This window comes from Ambystoma mexicanum, chromosome 2p (genome assembly GCF_040938575.1).
Source record: "Ambystoma mexicanum isolate Mex_15411 chromosome 2p, UKY_AmexF1_1, whole genome shotgun sequence".
NCBI lineage: Eukaryota > Metazoa > Chordata > Amphibia > Caudata > Ambystomatidae > Ambystoma > Ambystoma mexicanum.
The window spans coordinates 274,402,504-274,425,288 of record NC_090923.1 but is presented as its reverse complement, the minus strand read 5'-3'; the positions used below and the strand labels follow the sequence as shown (position 1 = coordinate 274,425,288).

The window sequence follows — 22,785 nt, the reverse complement described above, 5'->3', positions numbered from 1 at the left end:
AAAAAAAAGAATACAATGCAGCGCACACAGGTATACGAGATGTAAATCAAACCCACCTAGATTTGATTTTACAAAAAGGAATACAATGTGGTGTACACAGGAATGCAAGATGTAAAACACACCCACCTAGATTTGATTTGACAAAAAAGGAATAAAATGCAGTACACACTGGGACGCAAGATGTAAAGCACACCTACCTAGGTTCAATTTTACTTTTACTTATTATTTCTTTTTTATTGTGGTACAACCCAATTTGGTTTTTCACAAATAAGAAAGTATAAAACAATTACATACAATTGCATCATTATTACAGAGCAATAAAACATATTTACATTATTAATTTCTCTAAACAGAAAATGAAAGGATATATGAGGGTAGGGAAAGGAATCAGTTCAAAATGAAACTAAGAACACAGACTCTCCAACCCAAACCATCCAGTTGCAGAGTTTTCAGCAGAAATCAGGGTAGAGAAACCCTGTCTGCTGCAGAACATGGAGGACATTTATCATCAATGATGTTTGATGACCAGCTATCAACCTTTGTCAAAACATTTGAGAGGGTAGGCAGTCGAGGGAGTCAGTGAAACGGCTAAGATGTTTCTCTCTAGCCTCCCAAGTCCCCTGAAATCTCTTAGCATTTGCTCAATTGTTTGTTTTTTAGGGTCCACGCAAACTGGGCAGAGTATTTTTGTTTTATCCCCTTGCCCCCAACAATCAAGGACCTCTCCCGTATGGGCCAGATTAAGTCGAACTCTGAGGACATTCTGTCTGTACTTAGCATCTGGGAACTTTAACAAATATTTAGGGAGAAAGCCCAGTTTCTTATCACACAGGGAAAAAGTGGCTGCTACGGAAGATCCCTGCATTTGATCTATTGTTTTGATCCATTCTGAGGTTGTCAAGGCCTTCTTAGTCTTCATGGGATTGGAGACTAATGTTTCAACGTCACTGTCACAATTAACAAGGATATCCAACACCATTGTCTTTAAATCTTGCAGGACCTTAGACTGGTCGAGATTAAGATATACTAGGAGATCCTCATACAGTGTGTTGCTTTGGGGATCTATTATTGATCTATAAAGAGAAAGGATACTCCAGTCTGCCTGTGACATATGAGATCTAAGTCCTAACTCATATCTCAGACTTGCAGTTGGTAAGCTGTTCGGCAAGCCCAGAACTTTCTTCCAGATCATGCCCGCAAGTGTCAGCCAGTTCCTTGACCATACCAAAGGTTTCGCCTCTAGCCCATACAAAAGTACTAGGACCATTTTAGACATATAAAACCTGACTACTGGCAATAGGGAGAATTTGCAATACTGACCAAAGATCGTGTGCATCTGAGATGTCAACTGAGATTCTTTGAACAAGAGATCGGATAGAGTTTGGCCTATTCCTCGAGAAGCATACAAATTGTATCCCAGATAAACAATCTCCTCCACGACTGGAATCACTTGGCCTCCCACTGGCCATAAAAACCTATGACCCTGAGTCCCCTTATCGCCAAAGATAATACCTTTTGGCTTCTCTGGATGTATAGTTAAATCATTTTCCTTCATATATGAATCTAGAGAGTTCAGGAGCCTTTGAAGACCCACCACTGTTTTGTCCAGGAGGATGACGCCGTCAGCATATATTAGCCATTTGATGGAGTTATGTCCAATTTTAGGGCTTGCCAGTGCTGCAGAATCTATTTCCCATCCAAAATCAGCCAAGAGTTAAATAAGAAGGGAGCAACCATGCAGCCTCGTCGGACTCCTCTTTTTACTTTGACATGTTGGGAAAGTTTACCGTCGATATTCAATCTCATTCTGACCGTATTTCCCTTGTGGAGAGAGGCCAGCATGTTAGTAAGTGATTGTGGTGCTCCCCAACTGTTAACTATGACCTTAGGCGATCTCTACTGACCAGGTCAAAAGCACTGGATAGGTCGATAAAAGCACCATAGAGCGTGGTTGTTTTTATTACCGTCCTTTCCAGCACAGACGGAGGCCAAAATTATGCCATTAAGGGATGTTGACTGTCCCTTATGAAATCCAGTCTGTTGCTTGGACAGAACTTTGTTATATTTAGCCAATTTTTCTAATTCAGTGAGCAAGAGGCTGGCAAATAGCTTACTCACCACATCCACAAGGTAATAGGTCTATAATTTGCTGGATTCTTGCGATCCCCCTTCTTGAAGATGGGATGATGATAGCAGACTTCCAAGAAGGGGGAAGCACTCTCTTTTCTACTATTTCCCAAAAAAGTGCAGTCAGAATTCGAGCCCACAATTTCCCATTGCCTTTCAGAACCTGATAAGTTAGACCGCTGGGACCTGCTGCTCTCGAGGAGGAGGACTTGTTTATCAACTAGAGAACATCTTCCTCAGAGAATTCCAGGGCCCAGGGTACATCCAAGATCTTATAAGTGGGAGCCCCTTTTGGTTTACGATATTGCACAGTAAGATGTTTCACCCAGTCCAATTCAGACACATAATTAGATTGGTTACTTTTTTGATCATTGTCAACTGTGGTGATTATTGCCCAGAAGCTGTGCGATGTATTATTGCCTAAAGCTCTGAGCATCATCTCTCCATCTTTCTTGGGCCGAGTCATTTACTTTACTTTTATTAATTTGTAGCGTGCTCACATGGACCCATGGGCTTTAGGGCACAGACAGACAGACTGACTCACAACAAAATACACATTGGGCCTCATTAAGAGGTTGGATTTCCCCTAATAAGGGCATGGCTACCTCCAAACTCGGGTCCGGGTCTGTGGTCCCTGAAAGGGGAAATACCAGGCCATTCCGACTTTGGAGGGCCCGGTATTTCCCCATTCAGGGAACCCAGACCCGGACCATCCCCATTTGAGCCCCTAGAGGGCTCAATGGGAATGGGGAACATGCTAACAACGGGCCCGTTAATGACGGGCCCGTTGTTAGCATGCTTGTCCCCCCGCGGGACCCCCAGAGGGCTCAATGGGAATGGGGAACATGCTAACAACGGGCCCGTTAATGACGGCCCCGTTGTTAGCATGCTTGTCCCCTCGCGGGACCCGCTAAGGACGTCTGGTAAAACCAGACATCCAGAGCGGGTCCCGCGAGGGGACCTCATAATAGGGCAGTATGGGGTTAACGGCTCTGGCACCTTTACCGGCATCGTTAAACCCTTACCACCCTCCTCGTAATGAGGCCCATAGATGTGCTAATTCAGAGAGGGGAATGGAAGGGAGCAATGCCGTGATCAAAGTCCAAGAGAGGGATCTAAGTAAACAATAGAGTCTTAATACTCTTTTTGAACATGTCCGTAGACTCAATGCTTCTCACATCACTGGGCAGCTCGTTACAGAGCCTGGGAGCGATTGCACAGAATGCTCCCTTTAGGGCCTTCTCAGTTCTGCATCTAGAATTCAATAAGACATCCGGATTATTTGACCTTAGCACTCTGCCACAGCTTTTTTATTGAGTAGGGTTTGCAGACAGGCCGGCATCTCACACTGCCTGCACTTTTGTGTTATAACAAGGACTCTGAACCGAATTCTGGATTCCACCGGGAGCCAGTGAAGTGAGCATCTTGCAGTGGTTATATGGTCTCGGCGAGAGAGTCCTAGAACCACCCTTACTGCTCTATTTTGGAATACCTGCAATTTCTTACAGGTAGTCTAATTAATACCAATTAGAGCAGCAATAATCGATTTTTGGCTCCTATTATTGTCCTTGCAATCGTCTCGGCATTGGTCTGCGAGATCAATGGCCTAAGATGAGCCAAAAGTCTAATATAGTAGGCACAGGATGAGACAATGTTAGAGACATGTGGCTTCATGGTAAGACTTTGGTCTATCACCACCCCCAACGTCTTTACTTTTTTAAGAGGACAGATTTTTACATCTCCCAGATGGGAGCGTTCATGTGCTGTTCCCATTTTTTGTAGCATATTAGGTGAGTCAACAACTAGAAGCTCCGATTTCCCTTTAATCAGGACTAATTTGTTCTGAACCATTCATGACTTAATAATGACTTAATTTACCACTGTTTTGACCAATTTTAATAATCACTTTTAATGATCTTTAGCCTTTCAGACAGTTGGACCTTATCCGAGGTTTCTGTCCTCAATACTTTTATGGCGTTGCACATTTCATGCTTTTTGATCCATGTACTCTCATCAAAAGTGTGTGTATGAGACTGAGGTCTACATGCTGGCATGGTTTGGGGATGTACAACTGCCCACAGAAAGTCATGGAATCCATATGAAGAGCTTTGTTTAGGTGGATTCCATCTCTCCTATTCTTAACCAATAGATTTTTATGGTTATTTGTCACTACTCTTTCTGACCATATAGATGATAGCATCAAGACGGTTATGGTCACTCGTTCCGCCATCCCTTACAGAGAATTGCGTGCAATTCCTGAATAAGTAGGGCGAAAGGAAAATGTAGTATAAACTGGACGATGTTTGCCCACGGTTCCATGTTACTGCCGGGGAACATTCCACTCTATAGAACTATTTGTAATCCTTATGTCCTAATCCATGAAGAAGGACTACTGCCTTCTTTGGTTTGCAGACACAGGGCCTCATTACAAGTGAGGCGGTAAGGGGTTAACAGTGCCGGTAAAGGTTCCGGAGCCGTTAACCCTGTACCTCCTCATTACGAGGTCCCATCGCGGGACCCGTTCTGGACATCTGGTCAGACCACGCGTCCTTTGCGGGTCCCGCGAGGGGACCACCATGCTAAGAACGGGCCCATTATTAATGCGCAAAGGTTTAAAGTGTACCCAGGAAGGTGGGCCGGTATTCGTCTGTCGGCTTGCCTGATTGGGCCTTTGCTCATGCCTAGTGGACCCAATGGATGGATAGGAGATACTTGTGGCAAAGGACATTCCCCAGGCAATGTGAGCACTGAGCATGGCATGTGGAGTTGGCATCTTTGGTGTCTGGGAGAAGACTGGGGCATGGTAATGTTCTAGACACCTTGTCCACTGGTCAGGGCCACATGCCATGCCTAGTGGCAACATTGAGGGTTGGCAAAGAGTATGGGCTATCACCAAAGGCCATGCTCATGCAAACACTGCACATATTGTTGGTACCTGGGACATGACCAAAGACCATGAAGAAGGCAAGTCGTAACGTGGTCATGGACTCAGGCCTTTATCGGGGTCCATGCTGTGGCCCTGTAAGGAGTTTTCTACAAGCCAGTAGGCTATGCCCAGTGGGCACATTGCATTTATAAGTGGTGCCTGAAGCTCTGCGTGAAGGTCATGTCTTAGGAAAATATCCACCGTGCATGACCTGACGCTGTGCTGAGTGCCACAACAAGGTTCTGACAAAGCACATGTGGACTATTTTGAAGAGCTAATTTTCCATGTCATTGAGCACAATGCGCGACACAAGAGCAGTGCATCATGGTTGTGAAGATTGGGTTGTTTTTAGCATAAATGGATAATTTGTGCATCTTTTTTTTTTAGCTGGAAAATGGCTTACCTAAGCATAGATAATTGCTCCCTGGCACATCACAACTGTAGATGGGGATTTAGAGTTTCAACCGTTTTTTGACATTTGAGACTGCGCCTTTCATGTGAAACATGTACCCTGACATATGCGGATATGTTTGATATGTGATAGCTTTAATTTGGCAACATAGTCTGTTTCTGGGCATCATGTCACACCTGGGCATACAGTAGGATGCTGTACCTGGGCAAAAGCAGCTACACGCTGTCGCAATGTACAGAAAATAAGCTCTAAAACCATGCAATGTTTTATTAAATGGCTTAGGCAGAGTATTTAGCACCCTTCGCAGAACATACATTGTACACAGGCAAATACGGAGAACATTTTGAAGACAACGTTATTGAAGTTACAAAAACTATGCATCCAAGTTGAGAAGCAGTCTGCTTTAAAGAGAAACTACATGAGTATATTGAAAGGACTTGCCGGACGCGGGAGTGGTTGATCCCACCTGCCAAAGGGAAGGAGTAGTCCTCTTCAGAGCTCCGCTGTTGAGTTGAAATCTGGGTCAGGACAGCAGTGTTCGCTTCAGGGTGGTGCAAAGGGTCTGCAGGCATCTCTGGTCATCTGCTTCTCTGGTTACTTCAGTTTCCAGTGGTTGATTTACCTTTCACCTCAGGAACTTCACCTTTTATTCAGTTTCACCACATACTTCTCTGCAATCTCTCTCAGCAGTTTACAGAAAGGGTCGGGTGGCTGTCCAATTAGGACAGTCAGCCACCCAGTCGGCACTGGTTCCATTCTTGCACTCAGGCAGACAAATGTCTTCCTGCCTGCCCAGACCCACTGGAGCCTAGGCAGGGACACCCAAGGGTTCTCGGCAAAGGCAAAACACACATAGAGACCTCCTCCTCCCAGAATGGTAGTAGAAGGGCTAACAAAGAACATCCACCCTTTGCTCGACGCTGCTTCCCAGCACACACTACGCACTGCACCCCCAGTTCAGCTTTCTAACTGAAGTGGTCTGACATCATACTATTCCTCTCTGACAACCTCTCCCCACCGAAACAGTCAACTTAGCACTCAGACATCACAGGGCAAGACTCTTACCTGCCTGCTGTTACCTTCTTGACTTTTATCCATCCCTGTGGTGCTTTAATTCTTGAAATGACTGCTACTTCCAGACTGGTTCTCATTCAATCTGTCATGTTCATGTATTGTACCTACCCTACTACCGTTTTGACCCTAACTCATAACTGTGTTGTTTTTGTATTCTACCTGCCTGCTACTACCACTTTGACCCTCATTCATAACTGAGATGTTTTTGCATTCTACCCGCCTGCTACTACCGCTTTGACCCGCATTCATAACTGTGGTGTTTTTATATTGTACCTGCCTGCTACAAGCGATTTGGCTCTCATTGATAACTGTTTTATTTTTGGATTTTATCTGCCTGTATTACCGCTTTGACCCTCATTCATTGACCTGTACTTGCAGATTGATGCTGCCCCTGCACCTTAGGTGAGGCATGCCATTCCTGTTCATGCATACTGGTGTAGCCCCTTTACTGAGATTGGCATTCCAATCCTGCACCTAACCTACTAGTCGATGCATATTGTTGTAGCCCATTCACTGAGGTTGGCTTTGAATTCTGCATTTAACCTACTTGCAGATTGATGTTGCCACCTGCACCTCAATGTGAGGCGTACTGAATTATGCATTAACTTGAATGTTTCTACTTTGTCAGCCTCGCACTTATGTACCCCCTTCCTCTGTACGTATTACAGCACTTGCATGATCCAAATGACCCTTGGCCTAGTAGGACTGTTTTTCCACCCATTGTTTTCTCCCCCTCACCACTCCTCTAGCCTTACGCTGTGTTTTAATTATTTATTTTGCATTCAATATAACCTCTTCCCCTTCCCCCTGTACCTTTTGTTCAGTACCTGCACAAGCCGCAAGACTCAAGGCCTAGTAGGGCTGTTTCTGTTTTTGCACCCCCCCCTACCCTATGTCTTGATGCACCTTAAAACACCATGCGATGTATAAGCGCATTATAAATAAACAATACATAAATAAATAAAAAGTGCATACCGGGACTGTGAATACAGTCTGTGGTATAAAATAGCACAATAGTTGGTAGAACGCATCCTCTGCCACCAGCCATAACTAAAAGGTTGTCTATGTGACTAAAAAGTCATATGAGCAGCAAGAATGGGGATCTCCAAATAGGGTGGTGTGTGCTAATCTCTCATAGTATTAAGTTTTAGGAAGGATACAAGGTATTCCTCTACCCTTAAGAACAGTAGGTACTTAACGATAGTAACATAATCTCAAAGGATGACCCCAGGGGTCCCTAGCAACACTACACATAAGCTGCTGTGGGCTGCAAAAGTAAAATACAGATGCCTTAAAAGAGATATGGAAGAAAGCACACTCCACAAGTAAGTTAGAACATAGAGAACAGAGTCCCAAATGTCAGAGCAGATAAGAACGAATGAGTGGAAAAAGGCTCCGCTCATTCAGGATAGAAGGAAAAAGGTCCAGAAGTCCAGCAAAAAGTGATGGAGGTCTTACTAGGAGAGGGGATGAAGCATACAAATTATACATCTCCCTAACTGCACCTTAAAGATGGTGTTCTTTACCCAATGAAACATGCTTCCATAAACTATGCTCCCATTACATTTACTGTGATTAACCTGTTAATCACTAGGCATGTCTTATCAAGGTGCAAGTTGTCCCAGAGTCTGGGCTGGCCAAGGCTCAGTGGGTATGTGTTGTTCCTTTGGGTATCCCACTGATTGGCTAAGGCTAAACAATTCTCAATGAAAGCCTAGTAAAACAGATTGGCACTTTCTGACAGTCCGAAATAACAGGTAAAAGTGAGTGTTTTGGGGACAGGTGGATTTCTTACAGAGAGTAGGGGGACAGTGCAAGCATAGTGTTGACAGCTTGATCACAAACAATAAGATCATTCTATGACAGCTGCTACTTGATGGGCATCCTAGAGCCCGACTTCAGCATGAGGCTGGCTGTCCTTATGTTGATGGCGCAGCCGTTGTCAGCCCCCTTTCACTCTCAGACATGCGTACAGTACATGGGCCTGCCATATCCGAGCCACGTTTCAGGTTTTAGTTTCAGTCATTGTGGTTAAATTCTAAGCAGACCTAAACATGTGTGAATGCATGACCAAGACATTTCATTGTTACAGATCAAACACAACAAAAGGTACGTGTAATGTAAACTTATTCTCTTTACATCCAGGTCAGTCCGAGGATTTGGGAGCCAAGCAATCCTCCAGAAGTCATAAAAGTGAGTTTCCTTTTTATAGAACTGTATTTTTGCATCCTGATGTATCATTGATTTCATTGCATGCTCATAGTGGCTATTTGTTCAGTGACTGAACACCTTAATGAACACTTTAAGGAAAGACAAGTAGTACCCAAACAGTGATCTAGATTTTCCTTTGAGACTCTTACATTAGCCCATGTATCCTTCCATGGTCCATCCTCTGATATCCTGCATGACAAAATTAAATGGTACAGTCCATTCAAAGTATAAGGAGTAGGTCAGCATTCCCTAATTCAAAAGATCCCAAGCAATGAGTTGCTCATCTCCGTTCCTGGTGACAAATGTATTGACATCTATTTATGGTATGCATATTGAGTACTGAATAGGATTTTATATTACAGAGGAATGGTACTCATCTAATATCCCACACAAAAGCAACCCTACTCTTCATTCTGGGCCAACAAAAACAGGCTGTTTTTAACTTGAATAGTTTGTTTCATTCAAAATAAATACTCAAGCCCTGAAGACAGAAGGGCTGGGGCAACGCTGTTTTGTTCTGGTGGCATCTCTCTGTTCCATTACAAGTTTCCTGACAAGAGCGCTTTCAGTGCGGGAGAATCTTTTCTACCTCCAACCTCCTTTCATTTGTTTTTGGCGAAGCTGTGGTGGGAAAAAAGCAGACAGGTGAAAAGGACGCCTGCCGCTTTAACTGGATTTGCATTACTGATTCCTGACCCAGCTCTGTATAAATCTACACCCCTGACACCCTTGTGGCGTAAGCCCTGATGACAGAAGGGCTGGGGTAACGCTGTTTTGCTGTTTGGGGGCTTGGTGTGTGTGTCCAAGCCGGTTTAACGTAAGGCGCAACTGCAGATTGAAGGCAGACGGCTGATAACCAGACACTGAGAAAATCAAGGAGATCGAGTCTGTAAGCAAAGGAGGAGCTGAAGTCATCAAAACACACACCATTAGTGTTCGGCTTGAGTGCTCACTCCGATCCTTCTAGGCAATCTGGTAACTCGGCCACGCCTCTTGGAACCCCACTACATTGCTGCTGAAATCCTTGACATTCTTGCTGAGTAAACTTAGCACGCCCGTGCACCTCAGCGCAACATGGAAAACACTTTGGGATCCACTCCAACAGAAGCAACCCTGGAAGCTACCTCTGCTGCAAGCAACACGGGTGAAGCTTTTAAGGTGAGTGAAGTGAACAACGTGTCGAACGCAAACTGCAAATTTCCCCTGTGTCCGTTAAACAACATTCACATCATCATTGCGGCTAAAACTATATCACCGCTTATGAGCGCGTCTCCATTCAACCCGACATCTCACTTACCCACTGGCAGGCCCTCACCTCTTCATGGTGAAGGCCTGGCAGTGGGTGAACCCTCCTTCGCACTTAACAACTGAACCGGTTTTGTTCTCCGCAAATATCGACACAGAGAACACAGGGGTTAACAATCTTATGCACAACAAACACGATGGTCCGATTGCATCATGAGATCTATGTGAACCATGTGACTCACCTTGCATGCATATGAACAAGTCGCAAGAAAATGGCGAGTTTATTTCTGGCCAACATGCGTCAGCATTACTTGCAGTTTCTGATACGCTGGCTACCAACTGCCAGGTTAATCATCAGTGCAACAAACCTGCAATTACGTCAGCATTCGAACCAAGGGCAATCGAGACAGAAAATGTCACGCTACCTTTCCTTGCTGCTCAAACTAATGACCAGCAACCTGTTTCAGAAATTGGAACGTCCTAATTTAATTTCGATTTGATCCAAGTTTCTTGTGTTTGTCGAAACCTAATGCTGGAGAACGTGAACAATCCTAGCATACCAACACCAGCCCACATTAATTCTCTGGGCAATAATGACCAATCACTTGGCCCTGACCTGATGTCGCACCAAGTTGAATATTATGGACATAGGTGCCTAAATGACTCGATGTCAGGAGGGGGTAAAACAAATCAACGTAACCTCTTCCCAAGAAAGCAATTATCTATGCCTTACTATCGTCCTGAAAAAATCATATGGAACACTGAAAGTCGTGATCATTGGCGCCCACACCAATCTGAAAGATTGCAGAACTGCAACAAACGCTTTGATGCAACCTGTTCCCATGCTCAACCACCTGATGACTCCGAAGTTTCTGATCAACAACTTTTAGACTCTGCCTCAAAATTAGAAGCTCTGGAACGTCGACTTAACGACTTCCCTGTGGGTACCACTGGCAAGATGCATTCACAGAGCTCAAGCATCTTTAATTTTTCCTCAAAGTCGGGCAAATCAACTCACCGTGTGACTTCAATCTTGCAAGGCAGTTCCTTGGAAAAATCAAATATCCAACCAAGGAAAGGTTTAAGTCAGAACCTAATCGAGTCACCAGTACTCAAGGTGAGCTTATAGGACAATGCCACTCAAACCACTAATGCATTGGAAAAAACACAGCTTGACATATCATCAAAGGTCACTTCAGAAAATAATTTTACCGTAATATCAACCATGACTGCTGTCTTGGCACCATTCATAAAATTACATGAACAAATGGCAGAACAACTAAAAGACCAGAAAACAGTCATAGCCATGATGACTTCAAAAATTATATTTGTTGAAGCATTCATCACAGCCATCCAAAAGGACCTTGACCTGAGTCAGGCAAAAATGGCAACTCGCCTTCATTCAATTTTGAATCCAGTTATCAAAGACAAGGAAAATCAACGGCTATCGAGACAATTCGACTCAATGGAAGGTGAACCTAGCACTAATAGAACAAATGATCATTTGGCAAATCCTACAACAGTTTCTTTAGAGAATTCAGAACTTACCACTCTAAGAACCATACCACATCAAAAGCCCATTGTCTCGGCACCTGTTTCTGTTGTCACATTGGAAACTGGTATAACTTCTGACAATGATGGGATGTACGGCAAGGCAGGAACCGTGGGATCAACCACTGCTGTCGGGATGGGCTTGACTCACATCCCTTGTGATAATTCATCTCAACAAATATGTCCCTTCTTTGTAAAAGGAGCAACGATATCCAAACAAAAATCAACAACCAAGGTAGTCAAAATTAATCCAAATCTCAATACGAAAACACATGAGTCAAAGCAACTCTCAACCAAAAAGCAATCAAAGGCACAATTTACAATCAAAAACACTGCCTGAGTCTAACCCAGCACATTTGGTAAATCAAACTAAACAAAAGAAGGCCTCTATGTCAACAAATGTGGAGTCGCCTATTAAGCCAACCCATATAAAGGAGAAAACAAAAACATCATCGGAAATATCTCATGTTGGATTCACACATCACAAGAACGACAGTTGCAATAAACAAAATCGACAAGAAAAACATTCTGATTTACCAACTATGAAGAAAAGTTGTGTGGCAGAGGCCCACAATGACGTCTCACAATGAAACAAGAATAATGTTTGTAAAGATTCAAATTCACAGGACCAATCTCCTCAAATAATAGACAAGGAAGAAATTAGTGTTTCAGAAGAAACTGTTAATGAAATTGATGCATCTTCATCAGACCTGATGGATTTGTCGACCTATTCAGTTGACAGTTGCACCCTATTGAGTGATGAGCTTGAAGAAGACGAGGAGGGAAATGTGAGCGTCTCCTCAGTAAACATGAACAGGGACGATGGACGTTTAAATCCCAATGACAAGTCTGATCAGAAAAGAGCTCCTAAAGGGCCTCTCCGACTACATATAGAGAGGCCCATGTCAATCTCAGAACCCACTCAGGAACGTGCAAATCGCGATAAACTGAGTTCACCATCTCAAAAGACTTCAAAATTGAATAAAATTGCATCTACCATGCCAAAGGACAAAACATTGGATAGGGAGTTAAGTCAATCTGCAGGTGTAGAGGCTGATCTAAATTCTGTCCCCATTAAACAAAACAATGAGCACACTGCCCCTGGGGTGGCACCAAGTGAAGACATCTACCAGATCTCACCACTTAAACTACCATCTCACTCAAAAGATCTAGCAGTACACAAATTCTTGGCACTAACACCAATCCCTTTGAAGATGGGCTCCTACTTGAAAGAATGAGCACAGAAGAAGATGGACTGATCATGAATCGAGCTAATGTCATAAGATTATTACACCATGTCCCATCATTATGCTTACTAACATCCAGTGATTTAGCGAGAGTTGAATTTCCGGAAGAAAACACATTGGACCGAGTGCTCATTTATCTGATGACTCCCCTAATTAAACAATCCTTGAAACAAGAAATTTCCCAACTAAGATCCCTAGGATTTGATCTTATTGAGCCCAAAACAGTGCATGGCTCCCCAAAAAATATTCATACTTCTGCAGAGCTGCACCCAAAACCTATTTCGAAACTCCTTATTGGCATAAGAACAAGTGGTCCTCTAGACATTAGGGTACGAGGGACAGCTCTTTCGATATTCATGATCGATGCAACTACATAAATGACTGGCAGGAAAACCAGTCTTGTCACTCGGTCCGCTATAGATCAAACAGAGGCAATTCGAACCATCAAAGACATTCCAACAGGCGTAGAAGTTCACCGTCGCCACCACCCAGGAAAGGATACAACCAGGAAAGATCGTCTAACAAACATGATACAAAAACCCCAGTGGTGAGCATATAAGAGAATTGGAAGTGGCTCATGGGGCTAGTGGCTGATAACATCAAGATGCCATACGACGGGCCTTCATCAGTGGAAAAGCCCCTTACAATAGCATCACGGAATACAAGGGGCTTTACGCATTTTTTTCAAACAGGATTCAATCAAATCGAAACTCACGATATATTCTGTTTTCAAGAAACATGGATGCGCATTCTACCTATAGTTGAAGGATATTCAAGTCATCTTAACCCGGCACTCAAAGGAGATATTGGTAGACCGCCGTCCGGCCTACTCACCCTTATCAACAACCAGCTTGACTTTGTAATAGCCAAAGAAATCATGCCAACTTCCTTAATTCAAATCATAGTGGGCTCCATCAACATTGGCAATAAAAAAACAAGGAAAACGCTCATTGCCGTCAACCTTCATTAGAATCCAGCCTCTATTGCAAGCCTGAACTTCCCGGACCAAATTGAAAAATGGCAAGTGCACTGTAAACAAAAATGGGCAGACCCATGGTTCATCATTTGTGGCGACCTGAATTCAAAATGCTGGGATGAAACCGGAGGCCTCATAACAATAAACACTCTCTCAGCAACACCAGCAGAAAAGAGAGGTTATCAGTGGAACACCATTATGAATGCAAACAAAGTCTACTCAATGGAAATACCATCAGAGACATACCAGCAAACATCACCACAAAACTTCTAAATGGTGGCCACATTATAGACTACATATATATTTCATCGGAACTGATCTCTGCAGAAAACAAGATTATAGTCCGATATGTGGACAATAGTGATCATAACTCGCTTTCAGCCAGATTATTACCTATCTGCAAACAATGTGACTTTTTCAAACATGACAATGGTAGAAGTCAGCATGGGTAAAAATCGAATTAAAATTCCGCCCACCAAATTACCCTCATTAACTAGAAATATAACCAGCTTAGTAAATCATCTACCTTCAGCAGGAGGGATTGAACCCCTGAACTATCTTAGTCTGTTCAGAATATATGAGTTCAAACCTAAACTGTCCACTCCAAAACAAATAATACATTGTCATGTTTTTGACCACCAAGTTAAACTTCAAAAGAAATTTCTAAGGCAGAGTTTAAACAGTTTAAAACGAGACAAGTCTGCACTAGCCACACTCAAAAGGAAACAAATTTGCCAACACTATCGAAATTGGCTACGTCGATATAAAAAGGCATTGGACCGCAATGATGCGGAAAAAATGCTCTACATCATTAAATCATCTAACACCGCAGAAATGTGGAGACAGATAAATCAGCTACAGATGGATCAAGATTCATCGATAACGACACCTATCCTCCCGGCAGTTTGGATCTCCCACTTTAAAAGTATCTTCAACCAAGAACATGATGACGCGTCATTTCCACAGAAGAACGCTAAATGGCATCTAATAGACACCTCAGCAGAGACCATTGAGAATGTCATCATGAAGCTGTCAAAATCAAATGCACATGGACCCGTCGGGATAAGCAATGACACCCTTAAAGAAAATCCACATCAATGGGCCAAGCTCTTATCAATTCTATCCAATTATATTACAATCACCCAAAATATACCAACTTCATGGAAAGAGTCAATAATCATACCCATTCATAAAAAGGGCAATCGCCAAATGCCAGACAACTACCACCCAATAGCATTGCTGGACTTAATGGGCAAAGTCTTTGGTACCCTTGTATTCAAGCTTTGCGGGCCTGGGCAACATGCTCTGGCCACTTTGATCTATGGCAATCAGGCTTTGTGCGAGGTATTGGAACAACACTCAATATCTTCATTCTAAATCTGCTGAAAAGGCATACAGAGAGAAAGAAAGACTTAAAAATGTACATTGCCTTTATCGACTTAAGTCAAGCTTTTGACAGCGTTTTACGTCCACGGCTATGGTCCAAATTGAGAGAATGGAATTGCCCTGCTTCCATCATTGACCCCATTAAAGAATTCCATCAAGATACCACTCTTAGAGTCCGGTTGAACAAAACAGGCCTATTAACCTCACCGATTCCAACTGATAAAGGCGTCAAGCAAGGCTGCCCACTGGCCTTGGAAATATTCAATCTGTTCATCTCTGACATAGATGCGGCAGCTAACAACATAAGATGCTTTCCTCCATCGAAAGCAAACATCCAAGTTAATTGTCTAGTCTATGCTGACGACATAGTCCTCAGAGACCAAACTCCAATAGGTCTTCAAAGACAGTTAAAAGCTTTACAATTCTATGTGGAAAAGAATGGCCTTACAATCAACCTGAAAAAATCTGCAATACTACCTCTCGGTGTTCAAAAGAGTCAACTGTGAATGAAAACAATGTGTTGGTTACTATTGGGAATGGAGATCCCTGTAGTGCAATCATTTCTATACTTAGGGGTATGTGTCAAGTCAAGTAAGGTTGACGCCGCCCAGCTTCAAATAGTAAAAAAGAAAGTAATAAACTTGACAGGCTTAGGAAAAATCATCTTAAGGCTTCAGCTTAATTCCACTAATCAAGTTTCATAAAGCAAAGGTGGTTCCGATCCTAACTTACGGTGCCGAAACTTCCTTTAACTTCAAAATCAAAAATTGGGCAGCTCTAGAAGGTCGTTTTTGGAAAAACACTCTCCGCCTTCCCAAAGCTACGCCAATACAAGCAATACATAGAGAGCTGGGTTTAACCTCCATGCTAGCCATGGTAGAGTGGAAGATACTCTCATTCTACAGAAAGTGCATAGAAAAAAAACCCCAAAGGTGACTTTCAATTTATCAAAAAAACACTTATGGAAGAACAAGATCCGATATTGACCCTATGGCAAACAGAGTGCCGAAGCCTACTTGAAACTACAGGAGAGCAAGCTGAAACTCTGATTAACAACCCGGACAAGGTTAAAAAAAAGCCCTACTCCTGTGATTCGTTTAGAACTGAAAAAGAATGGTCAACATGCAAAACATATGGCAAAGCGTGGGAGGACAATAAAAAAACGAATTCTCTGCCCAGCTACTTAAGATTGTTTCCTCACTGGTACTTTAGAGATCAATTTCTCAGATTTTGGCTAAATCTAATTAAAACAAGAGAAACCATCTGGCCGTGGAACCACGTAGCTGGCCCTTCGACTTGTAGATTATGCAAAAGTCACCCACAATAGGCCAAATATGTACAGGCAGCTTCCATATAGAAAATAAACCGGAACCACCTGCTGTTGCCTCCCTCATGTTTTCACTTACATAGAACAAAACACATGAGTAACTATTGTCGAAAATAATAAAACATCAGCCAATATAGACACTCACATTGAAATTGATTAAAAAACGAATGCAAATGTCAGTAGAATGTTGCCAATGAAAGAATTCACTTACTTTTCTATGAAACCATCAATGCGTTGGCATCAGATAAAAATATTAGCTCAATCTATCGTTCTCTTATTCTAGTACTGATTCAAATATAAAATGTTGGGCATGATCTTTGGTTCCTAGTTTGAGCTGAATATTTGTGCAGGCTTAACTTGTTCACAATTATTTTAAACTCTTAGGTTCAGGTTTCTTTTTGTAAGGCTGGAACAGTAGTGCCTAACTCTCACTATTCTCAATGAATCAGGTTCACCCTCTCACTACCCCAGTTCAACAAGTTCTTTGAGGAATATGTTTCACTTACTTAAATGACTATGGCAGACACCATTCACAAATGCTTTAATTCCTCATTTCAAATTGGGATGTATAGTACCTGTAGAGATTCAAAATGGCTGTAAAGAAACCTTATTAAGGTGAAACTACCCAGGTTTTCAAATGTAGTTATCACTCACAAATGAAATACACCTTATACTAATTTACCCCGCCACCCCCCCATTGACATAGTTTGTGAATTGCTTTAATTACTATCTGGGAGTTCATTAATTATTGATACATTTGTCTACATAGCCTGAAATGTTTGCTTTTGGATTTTTTTCAAAAGCGCAGGGCAGGTGGGGTCATCAAGTGGCTTCAGCCAACATCGCTAGCCAAAATCTTCCTTTCAGTCTGTCTACTGGCTCTCAAAATCCCTCTCAGATAATCTGTTCCAGTAATAGCAAAGTTCTCTGAATTTAGTCCAATGTGGGAAAAAGTCATTTAAAGGAGAGTTCTCACATCAATCAATCAGGTTGGATCCCCAATCAGCTTTCTCATCTTGGACGGGTTCTTGTGTGTTTCTGTTTTCCAAAAATGATTCCTCTCTTCCAATGTTTTCGCGTTTTATTACCCAGCAAAGTCTACCATGCCCGGTCATTAGATGTGGCAATTTCTAGTTGGACAGAGCCTGTGATAGTTTCCCTTCACTTACTCACATACTACTAAAGTCCTTCTCTTTGCTTCCATTGTCCCACTGAATTCTCTGTGTCTTAAGAGGATGTTGTATTAGGTATGAGGTAGCCTTCCTCTTGGGGATGTAGAATGAAAATAAAATTATATAATCATTGTTCTTACAGTTCCGGCAATGGGCATGTGATTTTATAAGAACTGTGCATTTAAATTCACAAAAATATTCTTTAGGTTATTGTTGCTCCATGCATCACACATTTTAAAATGTGCAAATGTATGCAGAATTCATAAACTGTCCTGCATCCTTTTTAAATGAAAGTGGTTCGTGTTGTTGTTCTCTTTGTTTTTTATATCAGAGAAATAGTTCTAAAGATAACGCCAACTATCTATTTCCAATGGTCACTTCTAAATGCATTAATTGGTCTACATTTAACTGTACAATTTAGAATGAATCACATGTGTTGCTTGATCCTTTTATCAAAAGAACCTTCTGCTGTATTTAGAACAACAAACCTTTTTAATAGGCCACTTTAATGAAACAGGTAATTCTTTACAAAGTCATATTGTTTTGCCAGGTTGGAGATTAAAGTATGTGTAGAGCTATGGTTATTTGAAGTTGCAATTACTGATTCGGAATCTATTCATCAATCTCTTACCAGGATGTGCATTCAGATACCGTACAAAAATAAGACCATAACAACCCTGATAATGAATTAATTTTTGATTGATTTTTTGTATTTTGAAATCATGCTTTTGTCCTTGATTAAAGTAAACTTACTAATACCTTGGATCAATGGGATGGATAATAGATCTGTGTTTGCCTGGTTTCAAGAAAACCTGCACAAACATACCGAATCTGTATTCAAACAAATTGACAATTTTGATGTTACATGTAAAAAGAAAATGAAATGCTTTGCTTGTGTTATTTTCTACTGCAATGTCAATCTAATAAAGTGTTGGCTTAACAACCCATTTATCTCAATATAATAGAGGATTTTGAATACACATTATGGCTACCATTGCTTGATATAATACCAACATTCAAGGTATACAAGTCACATCTGGCCTTTCACAAGACAGCATGAAAACAGAAGCACAGTTTGTTACATTATTATTTTTCATTAAAGACTACAACACAACATGTTTTCTGAATATTGTATTGTGCTTATTTCACATTAATTACATGATGTAAAGCCATTCTGATTGTGTATTATTTAATTGAAAGCATTATATTCAATCAGATAATGCATACACACAGATGTAAAACTCCACACCTAAGAATATCTGTGGTGTCAAACACCCCATGATATATTCGAAAAGGAAAAAGACAATCATCTTTTAGTTCAACTTTCTTCAACCTTTATTGCCTTTTGGATCTTCAACACTGAGATACACATAGGGTCATTATAGCTAGTTAAGGACTGGCCAATCTATTCAACACTTGACTGCATAGTATTTGCATGGGTACAACTTGTCCAATTTTTCACATTTTTCCAGAGGCTTGAGAAAAGAGGTAGTACTGAGTTCAACTTTTATTCTATGGCTGGTGAGTGGAAACAACATGAAACAGTGATTAGTGGGCGATTGATGAGGAAGGGATGTCTCTGGTTAGATAGAGAGGGGAATTGTTGCTAGAGGTAGTATCAGATTAGTAATAGTCTAGGTTAGAACAGAATAAAATGACGATAAAATGACAATAGAGCCTAGGAATAATTTGGTTAGAATTGCAGATGATTTGGGGGCACATGATGTGTAGGTGGAGAGGCCATACCCCAAACCAGTGGGAGTAAAGAATTGTTAAGTACACACTTCTTTGTAAGGTGTTGGAGAATACCAAGGCAGTGAAAACACTAAGCACATTTTGTACGCAGATGGGGAAGCCAGGGAACAGTAGGATATATGTGCATTTTGTTGGATTGGAAAATATCATTGTAGTCAGAAAATCTTGTGCATTTAGAGAGCAGAGAAGAAGACCAAAACACACTGCATCCCACATGCAATTAGTAGCCCCAGGAGCAGTTTGAAGCATTGGAAACTCACATGAATCTAGTAGGCGGTGGAGATGGACGAAGCAGTGATAATCCAAAGTACAGTTTAGTGGAAAGTCAAAACAAAAAAAGGCACTCTAACATTTTGTATACAGGGGAGAATTACATAGTACTGAGAATCCAAGATGTATTTAGTGAGCAGTGGAGAAAGCCAAAACATGCAGATCGCCACATGGGCTTAGTAGGCAGATTAGAAGGACACAGCATTGAGAATCACTGTGGGTGTTGTAGGCATAGCAGGAGGCTAAGGCACTAAGAGCCCCATATGCATTTAGCAGGCAAAGGAAACCCCACATGTATTCAGTTGGAAGAGGAGATGCCCACAACAGTGCTAAATCACATGTATTTAGAAGGAGAAGGCTAATGAGTTGACCCCATGTGCTTTTAGTAAGGGGAGGAGAAGGTCAAATCACTGAGATCACAATGTGCTAGTTGTGCTAGTGTGTGTGCATATGTGCTAGATGTGCTAGTAATGTGCTAGTAGCTAGAGGAGACGGCTAAAATACTAGAACCCCAAGTGAATTTAGTAGGCAGGGAAAAAGAGCCAAGCAGTACGCTCCACATGCATTTAGTAGGTGGAGGAAAGGGCCAAACACTGATGACTCTATAAGCCTATGTTTAGGTAGTGGAGAGGTCAAACGCTCAGATAACCTGTCAATGTAATAGGTAGAGGAGAAGACCAATACTCAGAGAATCCTGCATGCATTTTATAAGTGATGGAGAAAGCAAAAGCACTGAAAACCCCACATGCATTAAGTAGGCAAAGGAGAAACTAAACCACAAAGAACACCATGCCATTTGGTAGATGGAGGTGAGGGCACAATCTCTGAGAGCACCAAAGGCATTTAGTAGCCAAAGAAGAAGGCCAACGCTGTGTTAGGCACACTTACATTTGGTAGGTAGAGTGAAATGCCAGAGGACAAAACATGTCTTTAGAAGGCAGAGCATAAGGCCAAAGAACTGAAAAGCTCACATTAATTTAGTAGGCAAACCAAAAGGCCAAAGTACTGAGAACGCCACAATAATTTGGTAGGCTAATGAAAAGGCTAAAACACTGATAAACTAATGTGTATTTTTTTATCCAGTAGAAAAGCCAAAACCACCTGTGGTATTAGTAAGACCAATGATCTTAGAATCCTACTTGCTTTTTATTCGTATAGGGGAAAGCCAAAGAACTGAGAACACCACATTCATTTAGTAGGTGTGGAGGAGGCTAAATCATGGAAAACTTAACAAGCATGTTCTAGATATATGATAAGAGAGAGAATATAGGACCTCATAAGTATTTACTAAGCAGACAAGGCCAAAGCCCTGAGAACACCATGCTCATTTTGTCAGCAGACGAAAAGGCCAAATCACTTAAAAGCCCACTTGTAAATGGTTGGACAAGGAGAAGACAACATGTCTTAGCACACTATGCGCATTTAGTAGGCAAATAAGATGGTCAACGCTCTTTTAGGCACACTATCATTTTGCAGGTGGAGGAAAAGGCGAGAGCACAGATGATGACAAAAATATTTAGTAGGCAGAGGATAGGGCCAAAGCACACACAGCCCTACATGCACTTAGTATGCAAAGGAGCAGGTCAAAGCATTGCAAACCCCAGATGTAATTTGAAGGTAGAGAAGACCACATGCTTGCAGTTTGTAGGCAGAAGAGAATGACAAAGATATCTGAATACCAAATGAATTTGGATAGTGGAGAGAAAGTTCAAAGCACTAAGAACGCCACAGTTATTTGGTAGGTGGAGGAGGAGTAGGAAAACACAAACAGACCCACATGCATTTAGTTGATGGAGTAGAAGGCCAGAGCACTAAGAACCCCAAATGAATTTCATAGGCCGAGGAGTAGGCTTAATTACTGAGAACCTCACAAAGAATTTGAAGGTAGAGGAGGAGGCCACATCACTGAAAATAACATATTGATTTATATAGGTAGAGGTGAAGGAAAAGTCAATCAGAACCTCACATACATTTATAAGTCTGGGAATAGGGCCAACACACTGAGAACATAACATGTATTTAGTAGGCTGAGGAGAAGGCCAAAACACTAAGATTCCCCCAGCATGGTATTGGCAAATTAGAGGTAAAAGCACAGAGAACATGCATGCATTTTGTAGGCAGACAATGAGGAAACTCTCTGAACCCCAAATGTATTGAAAACAAAGACTATAAGTCCAAACTACTGACAAAGCAACATGTATGATGTAGGCTGCGGAGAAGGCTAAAATACTGAAATGCCAAATGCATTGTAGGTGGAGGAGACCACTAAATCACTTTGAAACACAGTTTCAATTTGTATGCAGAGAAGAAGGTCAACGCACTTTGAAACTCACATTACATTTTTAGACATTTGAGAAAGCAAAACCACTAACACTAAAAGCAGAGGAGCACAAAGTTACTGAGAACCATACTTTATTTACAAAGCATAGAAGAAGACCATGGAATTGAGAACTGTATGTGCATTTTGGAGTTGGTGGAGATGGCCAAAGTACGGAGAACCACACATGCAATGTATAGGGTGAGCAAATGTCCTCATATAACCACATTAGGTTAGTAGATTGAGTAAAATGTCAATGCATTGAGAACCCCTCATGCATTTAATAGGCAGACGAGAAGGCCAAATCTCTAAGAACCCCATTTGTAAGATTGGGAAAAGACAAAAGCACAACGGGCCCCACAAGTCTGTTTTAGGCAAAGGAGATGGCCAAGTACTGAAACCCACACATGTATTAAGAAGGTGGAGCCGACGTTCAGATCAGTAAGAGCCCCACATGAACTGAGAACCCCAGATGGATTTAGTAGGCATAGGAGAAGACCAAAGCAATGAGGACAGTGTTCCATTTTGTAGGTGGTAGAGAGCTGGAACAGTGGAATCACTGGTAACCCCACATTCAAAAATTTGACATAGGAGAAGGTGAAATCACTGAGAACCCAACATGCATTTATAGACTGTGGAGAAGGCCAAATCATTAAGAAGACCATGTGCATTAAGGAGAAGGCCAAAGTACTGAGCATCCCATGCACATTTTGTGCTGCAGGAGAAGGCAAAACACTGAGAATTCTATGGAGCTAATTTTGAGCTAGATGTAAAGGAAATGACTTGCGA

The 22,785-nt window shown here is 41.8% G+C and overlaps 1 protein-coding gene across 6 annotated transcripts in view; it reads left to right on the top strand.

Moving 5' to 3' along the window:
• Positions 1 to 22,785, top strand: part of LOC138566370 (inter-alpha-trypsin inhibitor heavy chain H4-like) — a 1,003,937-nt gene that overhangs the window by 421,912 nt on the left and 559,240 nt on the right. For all 6 annotated transcript variants that reach the window (XR_011301923.1, XM_069643539.1, XM_069643537.1 and 3 more), the window contains exon 14: positions 8,685 to 8,732. Coding sequence is in view for 5 of the 6 variants with exons in the window: in XM_069643539.1 (XP_069499640.1) it covers positions 8,685 to 8,732 (48 nt within the window). In the remaining variant the exon portion in view is untranslated. The remainder of the gene's footprint in view (positions 1 to 8,684; positions 8,733 to 22,785) is intronic.